General features: G+C 57.5%; 2 protein-coding genes across 24 annotated transcripts in view; one reads left to right on the top strand and one right to left on the bottom strand.

Moving 5' to 3' along the window:
• LOC105494213 (calcium/calmodulin dependent protein kinase II beta) overlaps positions 1 to 18,577 on the top strand; it is a 109,383-nt gene that overhangs the window by 46,210 nt on the left and 44,596 nt on the right. For all 23 annotated transcript variants that reach the window (XM_011762482.3, XM_011762483.3, XM_011762480.3 and 20 more), the window contains exon 3: positions 16,387 to 16,446. In XM_011762482.3, the coding sequence (XP_011760784.1) occupies positions 16,387 to 16,446 (60 nt within the window). The remainder of the gene's footprint in view (positions 1 to 16,386; positions 16,447 to 18,577) is intronic.
• Positions 1 to 18,577, bottom strand: part of LOC105494244 (oxoglutarate dehydrogenase) — a 467,517-nt gene that overhangs the window by 416,036 nt on the left and 32,904 nt on the right. The gene's annotated exons all lie outside the window — the stretch shown is intronic.

Below are 18,577 nucleotides of genomic sequence, written 5' to 3'. Positions count from 1 at the left end.
GACGTTTACCATTCAGTGCATAAATATCTCAGTATGCATCCCTAGCAGAAAAAAGGTTCCAAAAACAGCCACAGGAGCTTTATCATTCTGAAAAACGGGCAGTAATTCCTTGATACTGTCTCTCATGCAGCCTGTGTTTGTGTTTCTACTGGTTCAGAGGTTGCCTCAGAATTGAACCTTTGGGTCACACAGTCCCTGCACAATTGGGTTGTCTGCCCTTGGTGCTTGAGTCCCGCTCCCGGGTAGCATCCCTGAGGTGTGCAGGTCACACCCCAGGGGCCCCGCTGTAGCCACATAGCCTAGATCACCGCGGAGCCTCAGAACTCTTGATAAGGGAGTTGGCCCCACCGCCCCAGCTTTGAGGGAAACTCATCCCCTTGGAGTTGAAATCTGGGGCTCCAGAAAATGACCCAGACAGAGCTGGCCTTGCCCAGATGCTGTGGGTGTTGCCTTGGTGTCCCCTCTCCTGCCCCCAGGCTGCCTCTTGGGGTGGGCGGTGATGGCACTGGATGGTCTGCTGAGACTGTAGGGGAAGGACACTTGGCACTTCCTTCTGGCCCCCTTCGCAGGCAGAATCCCGCGCTCACCACCCACCTCAGTCTGAGGACTCTGTCCTGTGACCTCTGCTGCCCTGGGCCGCCTTCCCCATGCAGGGACCTGAGGTTCCCCAACCCTCCCAGGCCTTTTGGGCTTTCCTAGCTGAGGAGGAATCGGGGAGGTGAGGGATGAGGTCTTAGATGGAGCCCCAGAGCTTCACTGTGGGACACGCACCTCCAGGTGAATGCCCCTCTTCAACCCTGACTGCCCAGCTGTCTGACCGTGGCCAGGTTACTCAGTCATCCTAGACCTCAGTTTCCCCAGCTGTAAAGTGTCTACCTCACAGGGACGTTGCAAGGCTCCGAGACCATCCCTCTCCACATTGCTGCCTCCCTTCCTGGCCAGACCCTGTGCGTCCTGCTGCGGAGGACCCCTCGTGAATACCCAGTAGCTTTCTGGTGTCGTCTGGCCCACCCAACCTGCAGGCCCCAGGGCCCCCTCCTCCAGGAAGCTGTCCTGGATCCTCCCGCCGGCAGCCGGCCTGGAACTCCCCAGGCCCCATGGCAGGCGCCCCTGGCTAGTTCTCAACTGACCACGTGCTCCTTGAGGGCAGATGCAGCTGGTTCATCTGATGGCCTCCTGGCTGTCAGCCCAGAGCCTGTGAAAACATGGGAGAGCATAACACCCCTCCTCACCCAGGACTAGGCCCAGGCTCTGCCTGGGTGTCTGGCTTTCTCCTTCCCATCGAGGTGGGGCAGGGGCTTCCCCGAAATGGCCTTCCCCACTGCTATTCAGGGAGGTGGGGGATGGAGAGGGGACCCAGAGAGTAAGGGTTGGGTGGGGAGAAGGATGTTGGGCCCTTGGGCCTTGTGGGGGAGGCTACAACAGCCTCCTTGGCTGCATTTTACCCCTGATTTGGGTCTAGCGCCAGTGGAGGGGCCTCACTCACTCCTTGAGAGTCACTAGGAGGGCTGTGTCCCCACACCCGCTCATGTCCAGGCCCGAGCGGAGCAGCCTTGGTCCTTCAAGGCTCCTGGTGATGAGAAGCGGCTGGTAGCACGCAGCTCCAGGAAGGAGGACGCCACTCCAGAAACACTCAGGCCCCCAGTTACCGAAATACTTGGCCACGCGGACACTGCAGAACTGCACCAGCTGGTGCTAAAGCTGTAACAGTTCGATGTTTTAATATTTAATACTTAATTAAATAGAGGATTGTGAGACTTTCAAAGTTGGTGAATGTACTGAATAACGAGAGATTATTAAACTACTGTTAACAAAAGCCGTTAGAGGAAAATTAATTGACCGGGGGTAAAGAGATCATCAGGCACACAAGTCTTAAAACATGTCTTCTTGTTATCTGCCCCCTGTGCCCCCATCCCCTGCCCACTTGCCCAGCCCCTGCTGCTCATTGTCGACACTGAACGGCTGTTCTTCTGGGGGCAGTTTTGTTGTGCCTTGTTGGATGCCCTGTGTGGAGGGGAGCGCGCTCAGGAAGCAGTGCAGTGGGGTGACCCTCGTTAGTGGCCCATGCTGCAGAGAGCCTGGTGCAGGGTCCCTGTCCTGGAATGGCCCTTCAGCTCAGGGTGGAGCTCCTGCGTGCCTGGCATCATCAACGTTATCTCGCGTCCTCCTACCCTCTGAGCTCAGCGTGGGCTCCCCTCTCACACAGAGGGGAGAGCTGAGTCCCACAGAAGCTGAAAGGTGGACAGGGTCCCCTGGCTGGTGGTTAGCAGAGCCTGGGTGTGGAGGACTCTAGATTTCACCCAGCTGGGGCAGACCGAGGGTTGGGCCAGCGTGGGGCTCCCAGGTGGGGCTGACCTCACAAGTGGGGCTCACCTCCCAGGCCCCAAGCTCACCCCGCAGAGAGGAGATGAGTGTCACCACTGTCCTCTTCCTGCCTGCAGGCCCGTGCAGCTCACCCCAGCTCCCTTTCTGGGGCACCTGGTCTCCCCAGGGACCCTTCTGTCTTGGGAGGACACTCCTTGCCCAAAGGTGTGATGGACAGGGACCATCTTGAGGTCTCTGTGGTCACTGGGGCTGGGGGTGAGCCTGCACCGCAGGGAAGCCTGCACGCCCCCGCTTCCCCAGCCGAACCCTGCCTGCCTGGGACCCCTTTGTGCAGTGGGTCGGGGGCTGCCTCCCGGGCTTTCCTGCTACAGCCGGTACTGCAGCTTTCTTGTGGCTCCCGCACAATCCACAGACAGAAAAAGACCCCTGCTCAGGGGGATAATGAGTGCCTGGTCGGCAGAATCCGTGGAACTGGGTTAATAGAGGACGAGGCGCCGCATTGCAGGGACAGCTGAGCAGCTGAGCATGCGCCTGTGGCAGCAGCACCCCTCCCAGCCCAGGGACCCTCCCCTCCCAGCCTGGGGACCCGCCCCTTTCCCTCCTCCCCGGCTCAGCGGCCCTCCACTCCTCTCCTCTCCCCTCCTCTCCTCTCTCCTCCTCTCCTCTTCTCTCTTCTCCTCTCCCCTCTCCCTCCCCCTCTTTCCCCTCCAGCTTCTCTTCCCACCTCCTCCCTGCTGGGAGACCTCCTCTGCTTCCCTACCCCACCCTCCCTGGGTGGCTGAGGGAACAACTTTAGAGCTTGGATCCCCACCCAACTCTTGGCCCACTCTGCCTTCAGGTTTGCTCTCTAGGAACTTGGAGGGTGGCCAGGAGTTGGGGGAATCCCTGGGAAACGCCCCCTCCCCTGCCCCAGGGTCAGCCTTCAACAGGATGGGGATTGTCCCTGAACTGGGATTGTGGGGAAGGGACCCTGCATCCAGGTGCAGGAGGAGTTAGGGGAGCTGGGAGGCAGGCCTTCTGGGGGCTTGGTGGGGGCACCACATGCCTGACCCTCTCAGGGGGAGGGCCACCTAGGAGCAATGAAGGAACAAGGCTAGGCTGCTGGATTTAGCAATTAAGTACGATTTACAATCATAAGATGTAAAATAAGCACTGTGTGTCCCAAATTGTGTGGAACACACTTAATTAAACTAAAAATTATTTGTTGCGTATCTGAAATTGAGACAGACTTATACCAAAAACAAATTTTGTCCTTTGTCTGAAATTCAAATTTAACGGGGCACCCTGTGTTTTATCTGGCAATGCTAAGCTAGACTGTTGAGAGACAGGACTTTGTCATTAGTTTGGAAACCGAATTGGTTTAGTCGAAGGCTTCTGGAAAGCGGCCCCGAAGAGAACCAAGAGAAGAACAGGGAGCCAGGCTGTGCGGAGGGTCCCGGCCCTTGCTGGCCCCCTCTGTTAGGTGGAGAGAGGATGGGCAGCATTATGGCCTCCTGCTCTCTGGTTCTGGTGTGGCCCTGTGTAGACAGCAAGTCCCAAGACCTGCTGGTCAGGGTCCAATGCCAGGTTCCTGAGCCTCCATGACCCCTGGGGCAGGCAAATGCATCCTGAACTGGATGCGGGAGCAGGGCCCACCCTGTTGGCATTTGGAGGGGATGAAGGAGGAATCCCTGAGTCAGGGAGGGGAGGGAGGGGAGGGGAGGAGTTGACATGGAGGACCCCTCTGCGTGCTTCCGCATTTCTAGCCACTCATCTTGCAGAGTCAGGGGCTTGTCAGCGGCAGAAAAGGCTCCCGGCAGAGGGGAGATTTGGGAGCTGGGTTCTGGGCCCTAATGACCATTCCCTCCCTGCCTCACTCCTCTTTTCTGTAAAATGGGAGGAGGGTTGGCCTCCACGCCGCCTGGCTCTTCTAGAACTGATGGTTCCCACATCTGGAGGGATCCTTACTCCCAGGCCCTGCCGGTTCCAGGAGGTGAGTGAGGACCAGGGAGATGGCTGAACCCACAGCCTGTGGGCCCAAGGTTTGAAGACCTGCTTCTGCCAGTGTGGGCACAGCTCCCTCCCCCGGTCCTTCCTGCTCACCACCCCTTGCTCCCTCCAGGCTACCCGCCAGTGGACTGTAGGCCCAGCAAGGGCAGGCCTCCTACTTTGCACATAGTACCTGCTTACTAAACAGAGTTGAACCGGTGGGAGGAGAAGAGTGTTTTGAAGATTCCACTTAAGGACTGAGCTAGGTGGGGAGTGGTAGTGACCGCTGATGGAAGGAGAGGGGGATTTGGAGTGCCCAGGTCCCCGGGACCACTTGGGCAGGAGTGGGGAAGCCCGCAAGGTGTGGGTTTGAGGCCTGGGTGGGAACAGAGCTTGGGAATGGTAGAGCTTTGGTCTCTGTTGTGCTGGTCTGGCTGCTGATGGGAAAGTCTGGAGAGCTGGGGATCCAGGGCAAAGCTCAAGGGAGAACAGCTGCAGGGAGCCCTGGAAGGTGCTGGGGGCCCTGGGTGTGTGTCTCCCCTGTGGGCAGCCACTGTCCTCTGTCCCCAGGGCCAGGAGCTGCAGTCCTGTGACAGGTCTGCGCAGAGGCTCTGAGGTCATGATGTTTCCATTGTCTGCGTGTCACCTGGGGGAGCCCCGACTCCCGCTGGATGCGGAGTGATTAGCCTACAGAAGGTCATGGAGGGTTTATTGAGGTTAGTGGGGGTTAGAAGAGCCCCGCGGGTGAATGTGAGGGCCTCAGCCTCCCCTGCTGGGGAGGGCGGATGTGTGCAGATGCTCTCATCCCGAGGCAGCGGGGGGCATTCTGGAAAGGCGCTACCAAGGGGCTGCCGGCCACTCACTTCCGTTGCATGGTCTTCTCTGTTGTTCTTTTGCCTCAATCCCTTAAAAAATGTGACAGTGCTTGCCCTGAGCTGTGCTCCCTGGCCTCGGGCTGTACTCCCTGGCCTTGGGCCTTGGGCTGGGTTGGGCCCCCAGGCATCTGCTCGGGCATGAGTGGGAACCTCTGGGCAGCTGTCTGCTCTCTGAAAAGGACAAGAGGGACATGGACAGAGTTAGGGGCAGAGGATGAGGCTGGACATAAGGCCACAGTGGTCAAGACTGCAGCTCTGGAGTCTGGGCCTTATTTTTGACAGTAGGACCCTGACAGGGTGGGCCCCGCACCCCCAGGGGCTGGCCTGAGCCAGTGTCCCCGCTGTCTCTGGAGGAAGCCAAGGTGGTGTCTATGGAGAGATGGGCTTTGGTGGGAGGTGTGTGTGTTGGGGGCGGGGGGACCCCAGGTGGAGGACCCATCACACCAGGGCTGGGAGGAGTGGCCTAGCAAGCCCCTCCTGTCACCATGCCTGCCCTGAGTGGGGCCACCGTTGCTTTCCTAGACTGGACAGTCTAGGCACCTTGGTTTAAATCTCCTCCTACTCACTCCATTTGTGAGCATGGGAGTCCTGTCCTGGGGTTACGGGGGTGACTGAACACATGACACCCAGCACTGGATAGATGAGTGGATGGCATTTTATTGTCACATATACTCAGAGCCCAGAGAGGAGGACACTGCGCTCAGGACACAGTGAACAGGCAGGGGCTGGGGAGCCAGGCTTTGGAGTAACAACGGGGTGAGGTGGCCCCTGGTTCCCACCAGAGGCAGTCTCGGCTGGTTTGAATAATTCCATGGGTTGGCAGAGAGCTGCATCTTGCTACTCAGGCATGAGCAGGAACTGTGCCCAGTTCTTGTGGGGAGGAGGCTTACCTGGGTGGGGACTTAGCCACAGAAGCAGAGTCCGGAGGGGGACATGAAGCTAGGTCGTTCAGGGCCTTCCTGGTTTCACTGGGTGTCAAGGTAGCACGTAATGTTGGCTTTAACTTTAGACCTTACACCATCGCCCTGCACAAAATGCCACAGCTTGGCAGTGACAGGGAAGGAATTCCAAGCCACACCTCTGTTTCAAAGCTGAGCTGCACCCCACAAGCTCGAGGACGGTTCTGATCCTGAAGAGGGCCCTGGGAATGGGGCCCCAGCTGAAAGGCCAAGTGGACCCCATGGAGGGGAGATGCCGTGGACCCCCAGTGTGTAGCCCGGGAGTGGCCCTACTGCAGCCACTGGCCTGGCCTGGGCTCCCAGAATGGCTGCGTTCATCCCCATATGGCTGGCAAATAGCTACGAGGCCCTCGGCTCCAGCTCTGTCATGCACGTTCATGCAGAGGGGCAGGGTGCTGCTGACGTGGTTGCCAGGGTCCCTGGGAGCCCTGACCTTGAGGCGGCAGGCAGCTGCAGGACGGGCCCACAGGTGCTTATCGAGGATGGTGGAGCTGCTGGCGGGTTAATTGCCGGTTGTCCTGTTGCCTTTTAAAAACAAAACATGCACAGAAAGCCACAGCGAGAGCTGCCCTCTTGCATCTTTATCACAGGGCTCAGCCTCCTGGGGCTGCACAGGCCTGACTGGATGACTTGGGACCCCAAGAGGTGCTGGGTGCCCAGGAGGAGAGGGGTGTCTGCCTCCACAGCCTACCCCCTTCGACACCACCTCACCTTTTCTGGTAGACTTGTGCTGCCCTCGGAGGATCCTGACCCGGCACCCAGACCTTGAGCCGGGGTTATTCTTGCCTCAGACCTACCACTGAGCTCCCCAAGTCCTCGCTGCCTGACCCCCGCAACCCCCCGCCCCAGATCTCCAGAGGGAGACCAGGCTTGTCCAGCCCACTATGGCACCATCTGAAGGGCTCTGAGAAGTCCCACCGGAAAGAAAATAAGGAGGGGGCTGCTTCCGAGGCCCCAAGTGGGGCCTCCTGTGATGGGGTCCAGCTCCACTTCTACCTGGTCTCCTTGCCCCCGTGCCCCCATCTGAAAGCTGGGGTGATGCAGCAACAACCCTGCTTCATGGGTGCCATGAGCAGCTCACAGACCTGCCCAGAGCCAGTCCTCAGCACACAAAAGTCACTCCCCTGAAGGACTCACATGGACCTCTGCTCATTCTCAAGGAGCAGTTTTCCTTTTAGGAGGAATGGCCAGGATCTGCCCATGGCCTCCTTTCAGCCCCTAAACCAGCCTGCACCCCGAGACTGGATGGGCAGTCCCTGCAGCATGGTCCAAGCTGACTCGGGTCAGGACTGGTTTTACTTCACATTTACTGGCCAGGGAGGAGAGTCAGAGGAGAGGGGCTGCTGGAAGCCACTCCCTCGTCCCCACCCAGCTACCCTCTCTGTTCTCAAAGAAATTCAAGGTCAGTGCTACCAAGGTTGGCAAGTGCTGGCAGCCCAGGTTGGCAAGTGCTGGCCCCGAGATGTGAGCTGGCCTCTGCCTGCTCCATTTCTGCCCCACCCCACAGCCAATCCCCGCTTTTCTGTTACCAGAGTCTGTAGGAGCCGGCCAGGACATGGCCAAACATAATTAAAGGTCAGACCCCACTGGCCTAGAGTCAAGGCCCAGGATATCCTATCAGGTTTTGCTGACCCAGCCACTCAGTACCACACAGGGCTGCGTTTGGCTCCTGAGCACTCTGTCACTAGTGTGTGAGTACAGTCAAGTTTAGCCTTGAAGTGAATTGGGACGCTTAAGTGTGTTGGTACCAGGCAGGGTGCAGAATATGCCTGGCTGGTGTTTGATGTGGATGCTGGCAAGCCGTTTAAGAGTCTAGAGGGCCAGGCGTGGTGGCTCCTGCCTGTAATCCCAGCACTTTAGGAGGCTGAGGCGGGTGGATCAACTGAGGTCAAGGGTTCGAGACCAGCCTGGCCAACATGCCAAAACCCTGTCTCTACTAAAAATACAAAAATTAGCCAGGTGTGATGGCACGTACCTGTAATCCCAGCTACTGGGGAGGCTGACATGGGAGAATTACTTGAACCCAGGAGGCGGAGGTTGCAATGAACCAAGATCACGCCACTGCACTCTAGCCTGGGTGACAGAGAAACACACCATCAAAAAAAAAAAAAAAAAAAAAAGGAAAAGAAAAAATGTCTAGAAAGCTGTCTCACGCTATGGTGGTGCAGGTCGTTGAGACAGGTGTGCAGGTCACCTGAGGCCGATGGGTCTTGCCAACGTGCTGACAGTGCAGGAAGGGGCTGCTGAGCCCCAGCAAGGTCCGGAGTATTGGACAGATGTGTGCCCAGCTCCGTGGGGATGGGGGGCGGATTTGGGGGCCCCTCTCTGCTGTGGCCCTCGAAGTCTCCTCTGGACAGGAACAGCACTACTTGACAGGGCATCTCCTGAATCCATTTTGTGGGAGGAAACTGAGGCCGCCAAGTGGGATTTGGATGCAGCCAGTTTCCTGGCCCAGGCCTTGGTGGCGTACCACATCCCACAGCAGGCCCCTGTGCAGGGCCTGAGTTCTGGAGCGTGGCACTGGCATCACAGTACCTTTAGCCAGACAGCCTCAGGCTTGGGTCAGAGCCCTGAGTCTGGTGTCCTTGCCACCCTAGTCCAGCACACAGGTGGACCACCTGTCTTGACGTTGGTCTGTGCTCGCAGCTGCTGGTTTAGCGTGGAGGAGCAGAGCCCCAGGTAGCCCCAGCCCTGCGGAACCAGAAGCTGGCGGGACGGTGGGAGCTGGCACAGGATGCAGCTTCTGGCCCATCCCTCCCCAGCCACTACTTCCAGGACAGGGCAGCTGGAGCAGAGCCCTTCTGCCATGCCCACCATCCCCGTGCCCGCCCCAGCAGGGCTGTGTGGCGGATAAGCAGAAGGGGTTGTCCTTGAGGATCTCCTCCCAGGCATGAGGAAATGAGTGGAGAGCGCCGATGCTGTTGGGGGGCGCCCAGTGATGGACCCATGGTGGGGTCTGGCAACCTCCCTCGGGGTGAGGCAAGGCTGCCCGGAATGGGGGGATACGTTCTTGAGCACCCACCCTGTGCCAGGCCCATGTGGATTTTCACACATGATTCCATTTTCAGTCCAGCACAGTCCTGGGGCCAGATACCATTATTACAGCCATCTTCCAGATGAGGCCCAGGGAGGTGCCATCTCTTGTCCCAAGCCACACAGTGGGTAGTACTCATGGCACCTAGGGAGCCCCACCCCCCAGCCCTTAGACCCTGGTGGCAGTGGTCCCAGGTGGCCCTAACTGCATCCCCCAGCCAGCACAGAGCTTACCCGGCAGGCCTCCTCCAGGTCTCTGGGCCTGACAACTCCAGAGGCTCTGGGGTGAGAGGGAAGCAGCCATTCCTGACACAGGTGGGCCTCGTGCCTCCCCCTCCTGCCCCTCTGCCGCCCCCGCCCAGTGCCCTGCGGTGTCCTCCTGGAGGTGCCAGCTCTGCTATTTCTCCTGGTGGCTGGCAGGGGGCCTGGTGCCCACCCACGCCCTCCTGTTCCCCTTCTCCCTGGTTCCTCTCACTCACCACCCCCCACCCCTGCTGTGACTCACCCACTGCCGGGGAGGAGGAGGGGCGGGGAGGGTGGAGGATGGCATAGGGGGACTGGGTGGGCAGGGAAGCCTCTGCCAGATCCATCCCGGACCCCTTCTTGGCGCTGGAGAAAGAAAGAGGAAATTATGGGAACAAACATTAAATGATTTACCAAACCATGTAACCTTGTCCTGTAAGACCCTCCCTCCCCCTTGGGGGGCACTGGTCACACCATGGCTTCTGGGTGCCATCCACTTGGGACACGAGGGGTCCCCAGAGCCATGCACAAGTGTGCCTTTGGGATTTTGAAGGCTACGCTGCCCACCCCACCAGTCACCCAGCCTTGGCCTTTCAGCCCTGGCAACTTTGAGCTCCTCTCTGTGCCTCAGTTTCCTCATCTTTGCCCTGTGCCTCACCCTGCAGATGCAGCAGGGTTGGTGTGAATGTCCTTCCCCGTCATCTCCACCTCTCCCATCGCCCTCAGCTGGCTTCTCTTTGTTCTTAGCTCAGGGGACCCTACGACTCCTGCACTGATGAGGGTGGTGTGGCAGGAGGGGAGGAGCTCCCGCCACACCATGAGAGGTTTGCAGTCTCTCCCCCGCCACTCCTGGTCTTTCAGGGCATTTTTGGAATGAAATAGGTTAATGCCTGTAATGTGCACAGAACAGACGGTGCCTGGCATGTGGCAGGTGCTCCGGGATGGGTCACGTGGCTGTGCCCATGTCCTGGTCCTGTCTCTTCCTGCACTTGGCCGTGGGCACCTTGAGGTGGCCCCTGCCCCTGTCACCTTCATGGTGGTGGGTGCCAGCTGCCAACCCGCCAGCGTAGTAACAGCTTGGAGGAGCCCCCACTCCCCTACCCCGCCCCTCAGAGCTCCACGCTGAGGCTTCGGGGGTCCTGTGGATCTGGGAATGGCTGCTGGTGGAGGGTCTATGGTCCCTGCTCCTGAGAGGCTGGACATCTAGGCAAGTGTAACCCGACCTTGTCTTTCCCCACCAGCATGAGTGGTTTGCTTTGGTCAGGCCTCTGCAGGCAGGTAACCCAGATTGGCTGGGCTCTCAGTGTTTTGGAGAAGGCTGTGGGGTGAGGGAGGAGGGGAGCCTTGTCTCCTGGGCCCTTGAGCGCCCTCCTGGTGCCGGTGTGGGGTTGTCTCCCCTTCCTCTGTGATGTCGGCCTTGCTGCCCCCACAGCCAGCATCTGCAGGCTGTAAATATCAGATTCTGCATTGAGCAGAGACTGCAGCCACCAGGCAGGCACCACCCACCAGTCTAGAGAGCAGCAGGAAATGCGGACCAAGTGGCATATCACAGAGAGCCCCTGCACTTCAGCGAGAGCCTTGGCTTTGAGTTCCAGCCCAGAAGCCTGCCCCTTGCGGTCCGGGTGTCTTCGGCGTCCTGGGATGTGTGCGGGAGCGGGTGAGAAGCCTGCCGTGAGATGAGCCCAGCAGGCTGTACAGGGCTCGGCTGGGGGTGCTTCTCTTCCCTGTCTTTCCGTGGCCCCAGCCTGCCTGTGCCCCAGCACTTGGCCCCACCTGTCGTGCAGACCTCGGGGGACACCCAGGGTGCAGGTTTGGCGAGATGAGTGGCCGGCAGGCCAGGGCTCTCTGCCGAGATTGTAGCTAAATCACCTAGAAAAGCTCCCGGCGCTCGGCATTCCCCGAGGGCTGGAATCGGAGGATGTCGCACTATCACTATCATTAGAATTCAAGCAGGCAGGCGGATAATTACAGGCTCTGGTTTAGCCTGATCTTTTTGAGGACAATTGTTTATGGGGTTTATTGTTGTTGTTTGGGGGGTTTTTTGATAAATGCTTTTATGGGGGTATAAATGAATGCTGTATTTGATCTGTGGGATGTTTCTCTGGTAGGAGAAATAAATAGCAATGCTTTTGCCAGCGTCTCTCTGAGCCACCCCCTTGGGGAGCCGGTGTGTAAATGTGTACACACGTGTGCGCATGTGTAGAATTGCATCCGCACTGATGGGTCAGTCACCTTCTGGCTTAAATACAGGCCCACACACATACGCCCTTGCCTCCGTTTAGGGTGCAGATTTGCAAGATGCCCAAGCGTTTAGGAGCTGGTTGAACTCGAGTTCCCTCTCCAAGCTTCACATCAGAGGGGGTGTGAGAACCAAGTCTTTTTCCAGCATGAGTAGGCAAACTCCTACTCATCCTCTAAAACCCCACTGAAGCATCACCTCTTGAGTCTCCACAGGCAGAATCAGGGTCTGAGAACACTCTGCTCATCACTCTGCTATAACAAGAGGCACAGGCACTGCTGTCATTGGCTTTTTGTGCCCCAGGGACTGTCTGCCCTGGACCCCCAAGACCTTGGCCAGGGGTCTTGGGATGGGAGAAGAAGAGGGAGGGCAGGAGGGCAGAGGGGTTTCCTCTTGATGGGGTGAGGTCCCCTGGAGGTTGGGAGGGGCTCAGCCTGTGTCCTCACTCCCCAGCCGCTGCTTTCTGTCCCATGGTCTGTGTCAGAGGCTGTTCTTAGACTCCTTTAGGAAAACTCAGCATCACAGGGAACTGCAGTTCTGGGAGCCAGTGCGCGCGCAGAAGTGCCATGAGCCTGAGCCTGACATTGGCCGATGGGGAGAGGGGATCCAGCACCTTCTGAGGAATTGACCAGGCACCAGCTGTCGGGTGGAGTGGGCTCTTGGGGTTTCCTTGTCGTTGGATTCACAACCTACAGAGGTGTGGCACCTCTTCTGTGACTTGCATCAATACTACCTAATAAAATGTTAACCACACGGACATCCCTGCCCAGCTGTGAGATGTGGCAATGAGGATGAAGAGCATCAGGGGTCTTGGGTGATCCTGAGCGTCCCAACTCCAGGCCCCTCAGAGAACCTAGCACAGCCCTGAGGCCTGGCCACTCAGCCCCCACAGCCCCCACACCTGGTGAGCCCCTCTTACTGGGTCACCTGGATGAGCTACGTGACCCACTGCCTGGCCCTGACCAGGACGTCACTGTAGTGGGCATAGCCAGGGCTGGCCACTCAGGAGGCCTCTTGGGACCTCCTTCAGGAAGGGGTGCCCTGCTGGGGTCCCGGGGGCACTGACAGGGCCCTGGACAGGTAGGGAGCCGCTGCTGGCAGACTTCTGGCTGTGTTCTCGCCACAGGCCTGCTGGCCTCGGGACCTGCTCAGTGGCCACTGCTCTGGTCTCCTGAGTCCAGCAGATTCCCTGGGGACCAGAGCCCCCCAGAATGAGGCTGGCAGGCAGGGATGAGCAAGATGTGGTTGCTCCACTGTCTGGGGCAGGGAACAGGACTGAGCTGGGGCTTCCCCCAGATTCCTCTGTACTGTCGAGGGCCAGGTTCTGCTGTACTGTTTAGGGCCAGGGCACATTTCTTATGCACTGGATTGGGTTCAGTTTAACTTACTTAACCTTGTTCATGACAAGGGGTTTACGATGTGAATGTGGAAGCTGAGAATAATGTCCCTGGTTTTGTAGAAAGGAAATCATAGTATATGCACAGAGTTAGGAAGCTGGATTCTGGCCTGCCCTGAGATGGGGCTGTCTGAGCCAGGTCCAGAGAGAATGCCGCCTCCTCCTGCCCCCTCCTTCTTGTGGCTTCTCAGTCCCATCCAGAGTCACCTTACATCCGCTTAGATTTATTTTTTGCCTGATTTTTTAAAATTTAAGGGCAAATGTTACCATAGCAGATTTTATGAAACATCCTTGTCATATTGAATCAGTAGCTTGCTCACTGGAGACAGGATCAAAATCTTTTTTAAAAACAATGCTTTGCTAAATTATGGAAGTAACACATGATCACTGTCAAAACTGGGGGAGGGGAAGTTAACAAATAAAACAACATTAGCCATAAACCTGGCACCGAGAGTGAAGCACGCTATACGACGTGTGTGTCTGGATGTTACCAGCTTAGATCTTGTGTCATGGTTGATGGTTTCCAAGCGGCTCTCTGAGCGCTAACCTACTGCAGCTGCTGGGAGGAGGTGGTCGAGGTGCTGTTGTGGGTGTTACAGAAAGAGGACCAGTCAGCAATCTGTATGGCCACCGTGAGTGGACACCTGGTGCCAGGACTGGGCAGCCAGGTGCCCTTTCTTCGCCCCACACAAATAATTATCTCCCTAAACACGTGCTCAGGAATAGGTATCATCTTTGGGCTGGGGCTCAGCTCTTGGCGATGTTTCAGTAATAAAACACAGGCATGTAAATTATCTGTGTCCCAGGAGAGTGCGTTCATAATTGCATCTTTCTCCTGATTTGGATTTATGATTTTATTGATTTAACTCTAATCAGGCAATTTTTCAAAAGGAAACTATGTGCCATGGTTCCACCGCCTCTCTCCCAGGTCCTCCTTTCCCTCAGCCTGGCGCTGGCCCACACGTCCCGTGGCGATGTGTGGTCCCGGGCTTGGATCCTGTCCTGGGGAAAGATTAGCCATCAACTTTATTGGGACAGGTTGGAAAGGTGGAACGTGGATTGTAGCTTAGAGACATGAGTGTCATATCTGCATTCAATTTACTGAATCTGGGACCTGCATTGAGATTATGGAAGGGACACCCTGTCCTTATGAGACACACCTGAGTGCTGCCTGGTGTTACACACGCGTCAGAAAAAGCGAGTGTGTCATATGGAAGCGGGGCGGGGCAGGGAGATTGTACAGAAGTGCTGTACACGATTGCTCTGTACTATTGTTGCAGTGTTTCTCTATGTCTGAAAAATGTTCAGAATCAGTGTAAGAAAGACACTAGGAAATAAAACAATAACCCCATGAACTCACCGCCCTGCACACTGAGAGCCCTCCCTCCTCCCACCCCAGAGGGATGGGGGTTGGGGGTGTTACAAGAATCCATCCCCTGCTTTCCACTGGAGCCAGGCCTCGTGCATGGACCCCTCCTCTCCGCAGGTGTGTCCAGTGTTGCTGGGTTTTGAGCTCCATGCAGATAGGAAAACGGAGCCCACACCGTGTGTATTCTATTAGGACTATGTTTGATTTTTCCATTCCGATGCTGACAGACACTTGGGCTGGTTCCAGTTCTGCCATCACAAATCCCTGAGGCTCCTGGCACCTCAGCTCCCACTTCAGTGGGAGGGGAGAGGAGAGGGAGAGGGAGCAGGGACTGGGGTATTCTAGAAGACTGTGCAGTGCTTGCTGAGGTGGGTGTGCAGGTGGGGGAGGGAGCAGGTATGCCCTGGGCTTCCAGCAAAACAGCGGGGTGGGGTCTGACTCCCTCTGTGCCACCTGGAGGCTCTGTCAGATCCCTCTGAATCCCTCTCGTGGGATGCCAGGCGGCTGGGCTTGAAGCAGATGGCAGCCAGGTGGCCAGGGCAGGGAGACGAATGCCTGTCCTGGGAGGGGGAAGTCGGGGGATGCCGCTCCCAGAGACCTTCCCATCTGCAGGCGTGGCTTTCTCACTCAAGGCCTATACGTGTTTGCAGGCATGTCCTGTACCCCAGGCCACCATCGCCACACCTGCTCCAGGGGAACTGACCCCAAACACGACTCGGCCAGGCCTCCCTTCCTGCAGGCAGACAAGTTTCTGCCAAGCCCAGGGATCAGAGGTTTCAGTGCCTCCGGAGGAAGATTGTGAAGTTGCAGCCTCATTCTTTCCCTGCTCCTGGGCGCTACTGGGCATTCCTGGCGAAGGAGGCATCCCCGAGGTCTTATCTTGTGTATTAATTATGTGCCCCCGGCCCTGCTCACCTTTCCTGTGGTGGGACTCAGCACTGGGCAGGTGGAGGGGGCTCCAGACACCGATGCGCCCTCCCCAGTCACGTCCTGAACTCTGAAATGCACTGTCCTTTCCTCGCAGCTCCCCATGCGCGGCTGTGCCCACCGACTGTCTAGTTTCGACCTTTGTGTAAATAAGAGCACACTGTGAGTCCTCCTTTGCTGCTCGTTCCCTACATACTATTAGGATGTGGGTGCTACCTGCACGTGGGGGTTGGTGGAGGACTTTGTTGCATTGCTGTATGGGACCCTGTGGGACTGCAGCGCATGGAGTCCTGTCAGGGGAAGTGTGGGGTTTTGGGTTTTGCTATTACAATCTCCATCAGTTTTAAAAAGCCTCCTGCCTGTAATTGAAATGTAAAATTTCTGGCAGATAAGTTGCTCCATCCTTTGGGGGCCAGTGGAGGGGTCACCCAAGGGGCACCAGTCACCTCCACACCTCCAGTGTCCAGGGATCTGGGCCCTGCACCTTGTGGGGTGGGAGGAGAGTGGTGAGGGAAGGAGGGGCCACCTCCTGCTTCACCACCAGTTTACTTCTATACCCCAAGCAAGGCCTCTCTGAGGCTTTCCCCTCCTCCTCCTGCCAGCCGGCTCCGGGGCACACCCTCACCCCCTCCCGGCCCCATTCTGACAGCCCCTCCCCTGCCTCGGAAGAACAAATTTGGCTTCAGCCAAAAGCTCCAAAGAGTATGGAATTAGGACAAATAAGTGGAGGATTAAATCAGTGCACTGCTGACTTTGAATCATCCAGGGAAACTTTTAGCCCCGAGTTAGTAGCACTCACCACCTGAATGGGCCTCTCCACCCCAAACACAAGCCAGCTGGTCCCTGCCCCAGCCTTGCCACCAGTGGCCCAGGGGGTGCCCACAAAGGGTGCTCCCTTGGCGGGGGCACGACTACTCACTGTGGGGTCACAACCACTCCTCTCTTCATCAGAGGCCCTGGCACACCCTGGTGGGCCTCTCCTGACATGGACAATCCGTGGGCCACCAGTTGCTGGGGCAGGAGGTGACGCCTTGTTCTTTTCTGTCCCCCAGATCACCAGAAGTTGGAGAGAGAGGCTCGGATCTGCCGCCTTCTGAAGCATTCCAATATCGGTGAGCGACCCGGGGTGGGCGGGGGGATGGATCCTGTTCCGGTTTCTCTATCAGACTTTCAAAGAGATACAGAAAGACTTCCTTTTCTTCTCTGTTGAAATATCCCACCAGAAGCCGCTGAGGACGCCCCCTTTCCTCCCCTGACCTTGAGGACTTTGTCCTGTGTGACATGATTCCAGGGAGTGCTCAGAGCCAGGGCAGCCCCAAGGCGGGGCTCTGGGTGCCCAGCTCCACCCAACTGGACAGGTCCCCTCCCCACCCCACTCTGTCCTTTGGGTCTTGTCTGTGGCATTGGTGACAGTGGCTGTAGAGGAAGGTAAAGGACACATTCCTCACAGAGCCTTCCGCTGAGCCAGTGCCCAGCACGTAACCCCCATAACTCTGAGCCACCATAACACTGAGCCACCATTCTGCTGAGAACACACAGGGGCCTCAACATTCTGTGGCCTCAAAAAAGCCACAAGATGGCCCAATTACAAGGAAAACAAAGACTGACCAAAGACCCCAGCGCATGCCGTCCTCGGGCTGAGAGCCCCTACTGTTTTCTTTTGCTGGCCCAGGGCTTCTGGAACTACGGTCTGAGGTCAAGTGACCCTGGCCCAGAGTCAGCTGCTCCACGGGGGCATCTGGAGCCTGGAACCCAGGCCTTGCCCATATTGGGGAGCAGCCAGGAAATGCCCTGGGGATGGCAGCCGCTCTTGGCCTCAGACACACGCGGGGAGCTGTCAGGTGGATTTTGGGCCCTTTCCTCCAAAGCTCTGATTCACTTATGCCAGGAGGACCCCAGGTGTGCTTGTTCCAAAGGAACAGCTGGGGACTGGGAGCCTGTTTAGGAGCCTGGGGCATCCACACACTCACCTGGGCCTGGCTCCGAAGGTCGCCGAACCCTCATCGCCTGGTTTAGGGGACTGGAACCACCTTACCTCATCCAATGCTTCACCAATGAGCTGGGCAGAGGGGCAGGTGCCCCAGTGGACCCAGCAGGACCCCAGCATGGAAAGCGGCAGCCCCAACTCCAGGGCGCGCGCCAGGCTGCAGCCCCCGGTGGGCTCTCAGGGTCCCACTGCTGCAGCTTAGCCCCTGGAGAGATTCGCCGCTGCCCACCGTCCCACTGCATCCAGACTGGACTCTTCACCCTGGTTCCTCTTAGTAATCCAGGACTTTATTTATTTACCACCTCTGTATGCTGCCCACAGTGTTATTTGCTTACTGTTTTTATTTAAATAGATTTTCTGACAATTCACTTTTTTACTTAGCCCTGTGTGTGAATTCGCCGTCTGATGTGCCAGTTACGTTTTCTTTTAAACCACTAAAATAAGTATATAACTATTTTTAAAATGTTAAAAATGTTTTTTTAAAAAGTGTCCACATGCGCATGGCCCAGACTCCCCACACAGACCCCCAGTGCTCCATCTGGCCTAAGCAGCCTGCTTCCTGCTGAGGAGGTGGGATCTCCCCTCCCACTGCCACCCCAGAGCCCATCTGCCTCTGCCCCACCCCACCAGGCCTGCATGGGGAGGTGGGTGCCTGAGGGCAGGGGCAGCCCCCACCATGAGGATGGCCCTGCAGCACCCCCAGGGAGCGGTGAGGTACCTTCATGGATGACAGGGCCTCCCTTGGAGCTGCCTGTGGGGTTCTGTGGGGGGCATCCCCTCCCTGGCCCCTGGGATCACCTCTGCTCTGAGTGTGTGATTTTCATGAAGCATGTCCCAGGTGGGGCAGTTCAGAGGGGCCAGCCTGCTGGGCCCCCAGCTGGGCTTATTGGGCAGCCCCCACTAGAAAGGAGTGGGGAGGGGTGAGTTTTTTAACTCCAGAGGTTTCACAGGCAAGTGCCAGAAGCGGGATGTTGGTGGGCCTCCAGGATCCGCCATGTCTTAGGGACACACAGGCCAGCCTGCGTAGGGGTGAAGAGAGGGTCCAGGGGACCTAGTGAGAGGGCATCCTTGCTCTTGGGACAGAAGTCAGCCAGAGATGGGTGAGAGGGAAAGGGGACATTGGTTTCAGACAAGTGCCTTAGCTGGTGGAGTCCCTGCTTGACAGAGGTCAGCATCAGCTCCCAGACAGCCCTGGTGGGCAAGATTTGCCCTCCGCCCAGGGAGCTGACCCAGGACATGGTCTGGGGAAGACCTTG

The sequence above is a fragment of the Macaca nemestrina genome, chromosome 4 (assembly GCF_043159975.1).
Source record: "Macaca nemestrina isolate mMacNem1 chromosome 4, mMacNem.hap1, whole genome shotgun sequence".
In the NCBI taxonomy this organism is placed as follows: Eukaryota; Metazoa; Chordata; class Mammalia; order Primates; family Cercopithecidae; genus Macaca; species Macaca nemestrina.
Note: the sequence above shows the minus strand (reverse complement) of the source record. Positions and strands in the feature narration are given on the sequence as shown.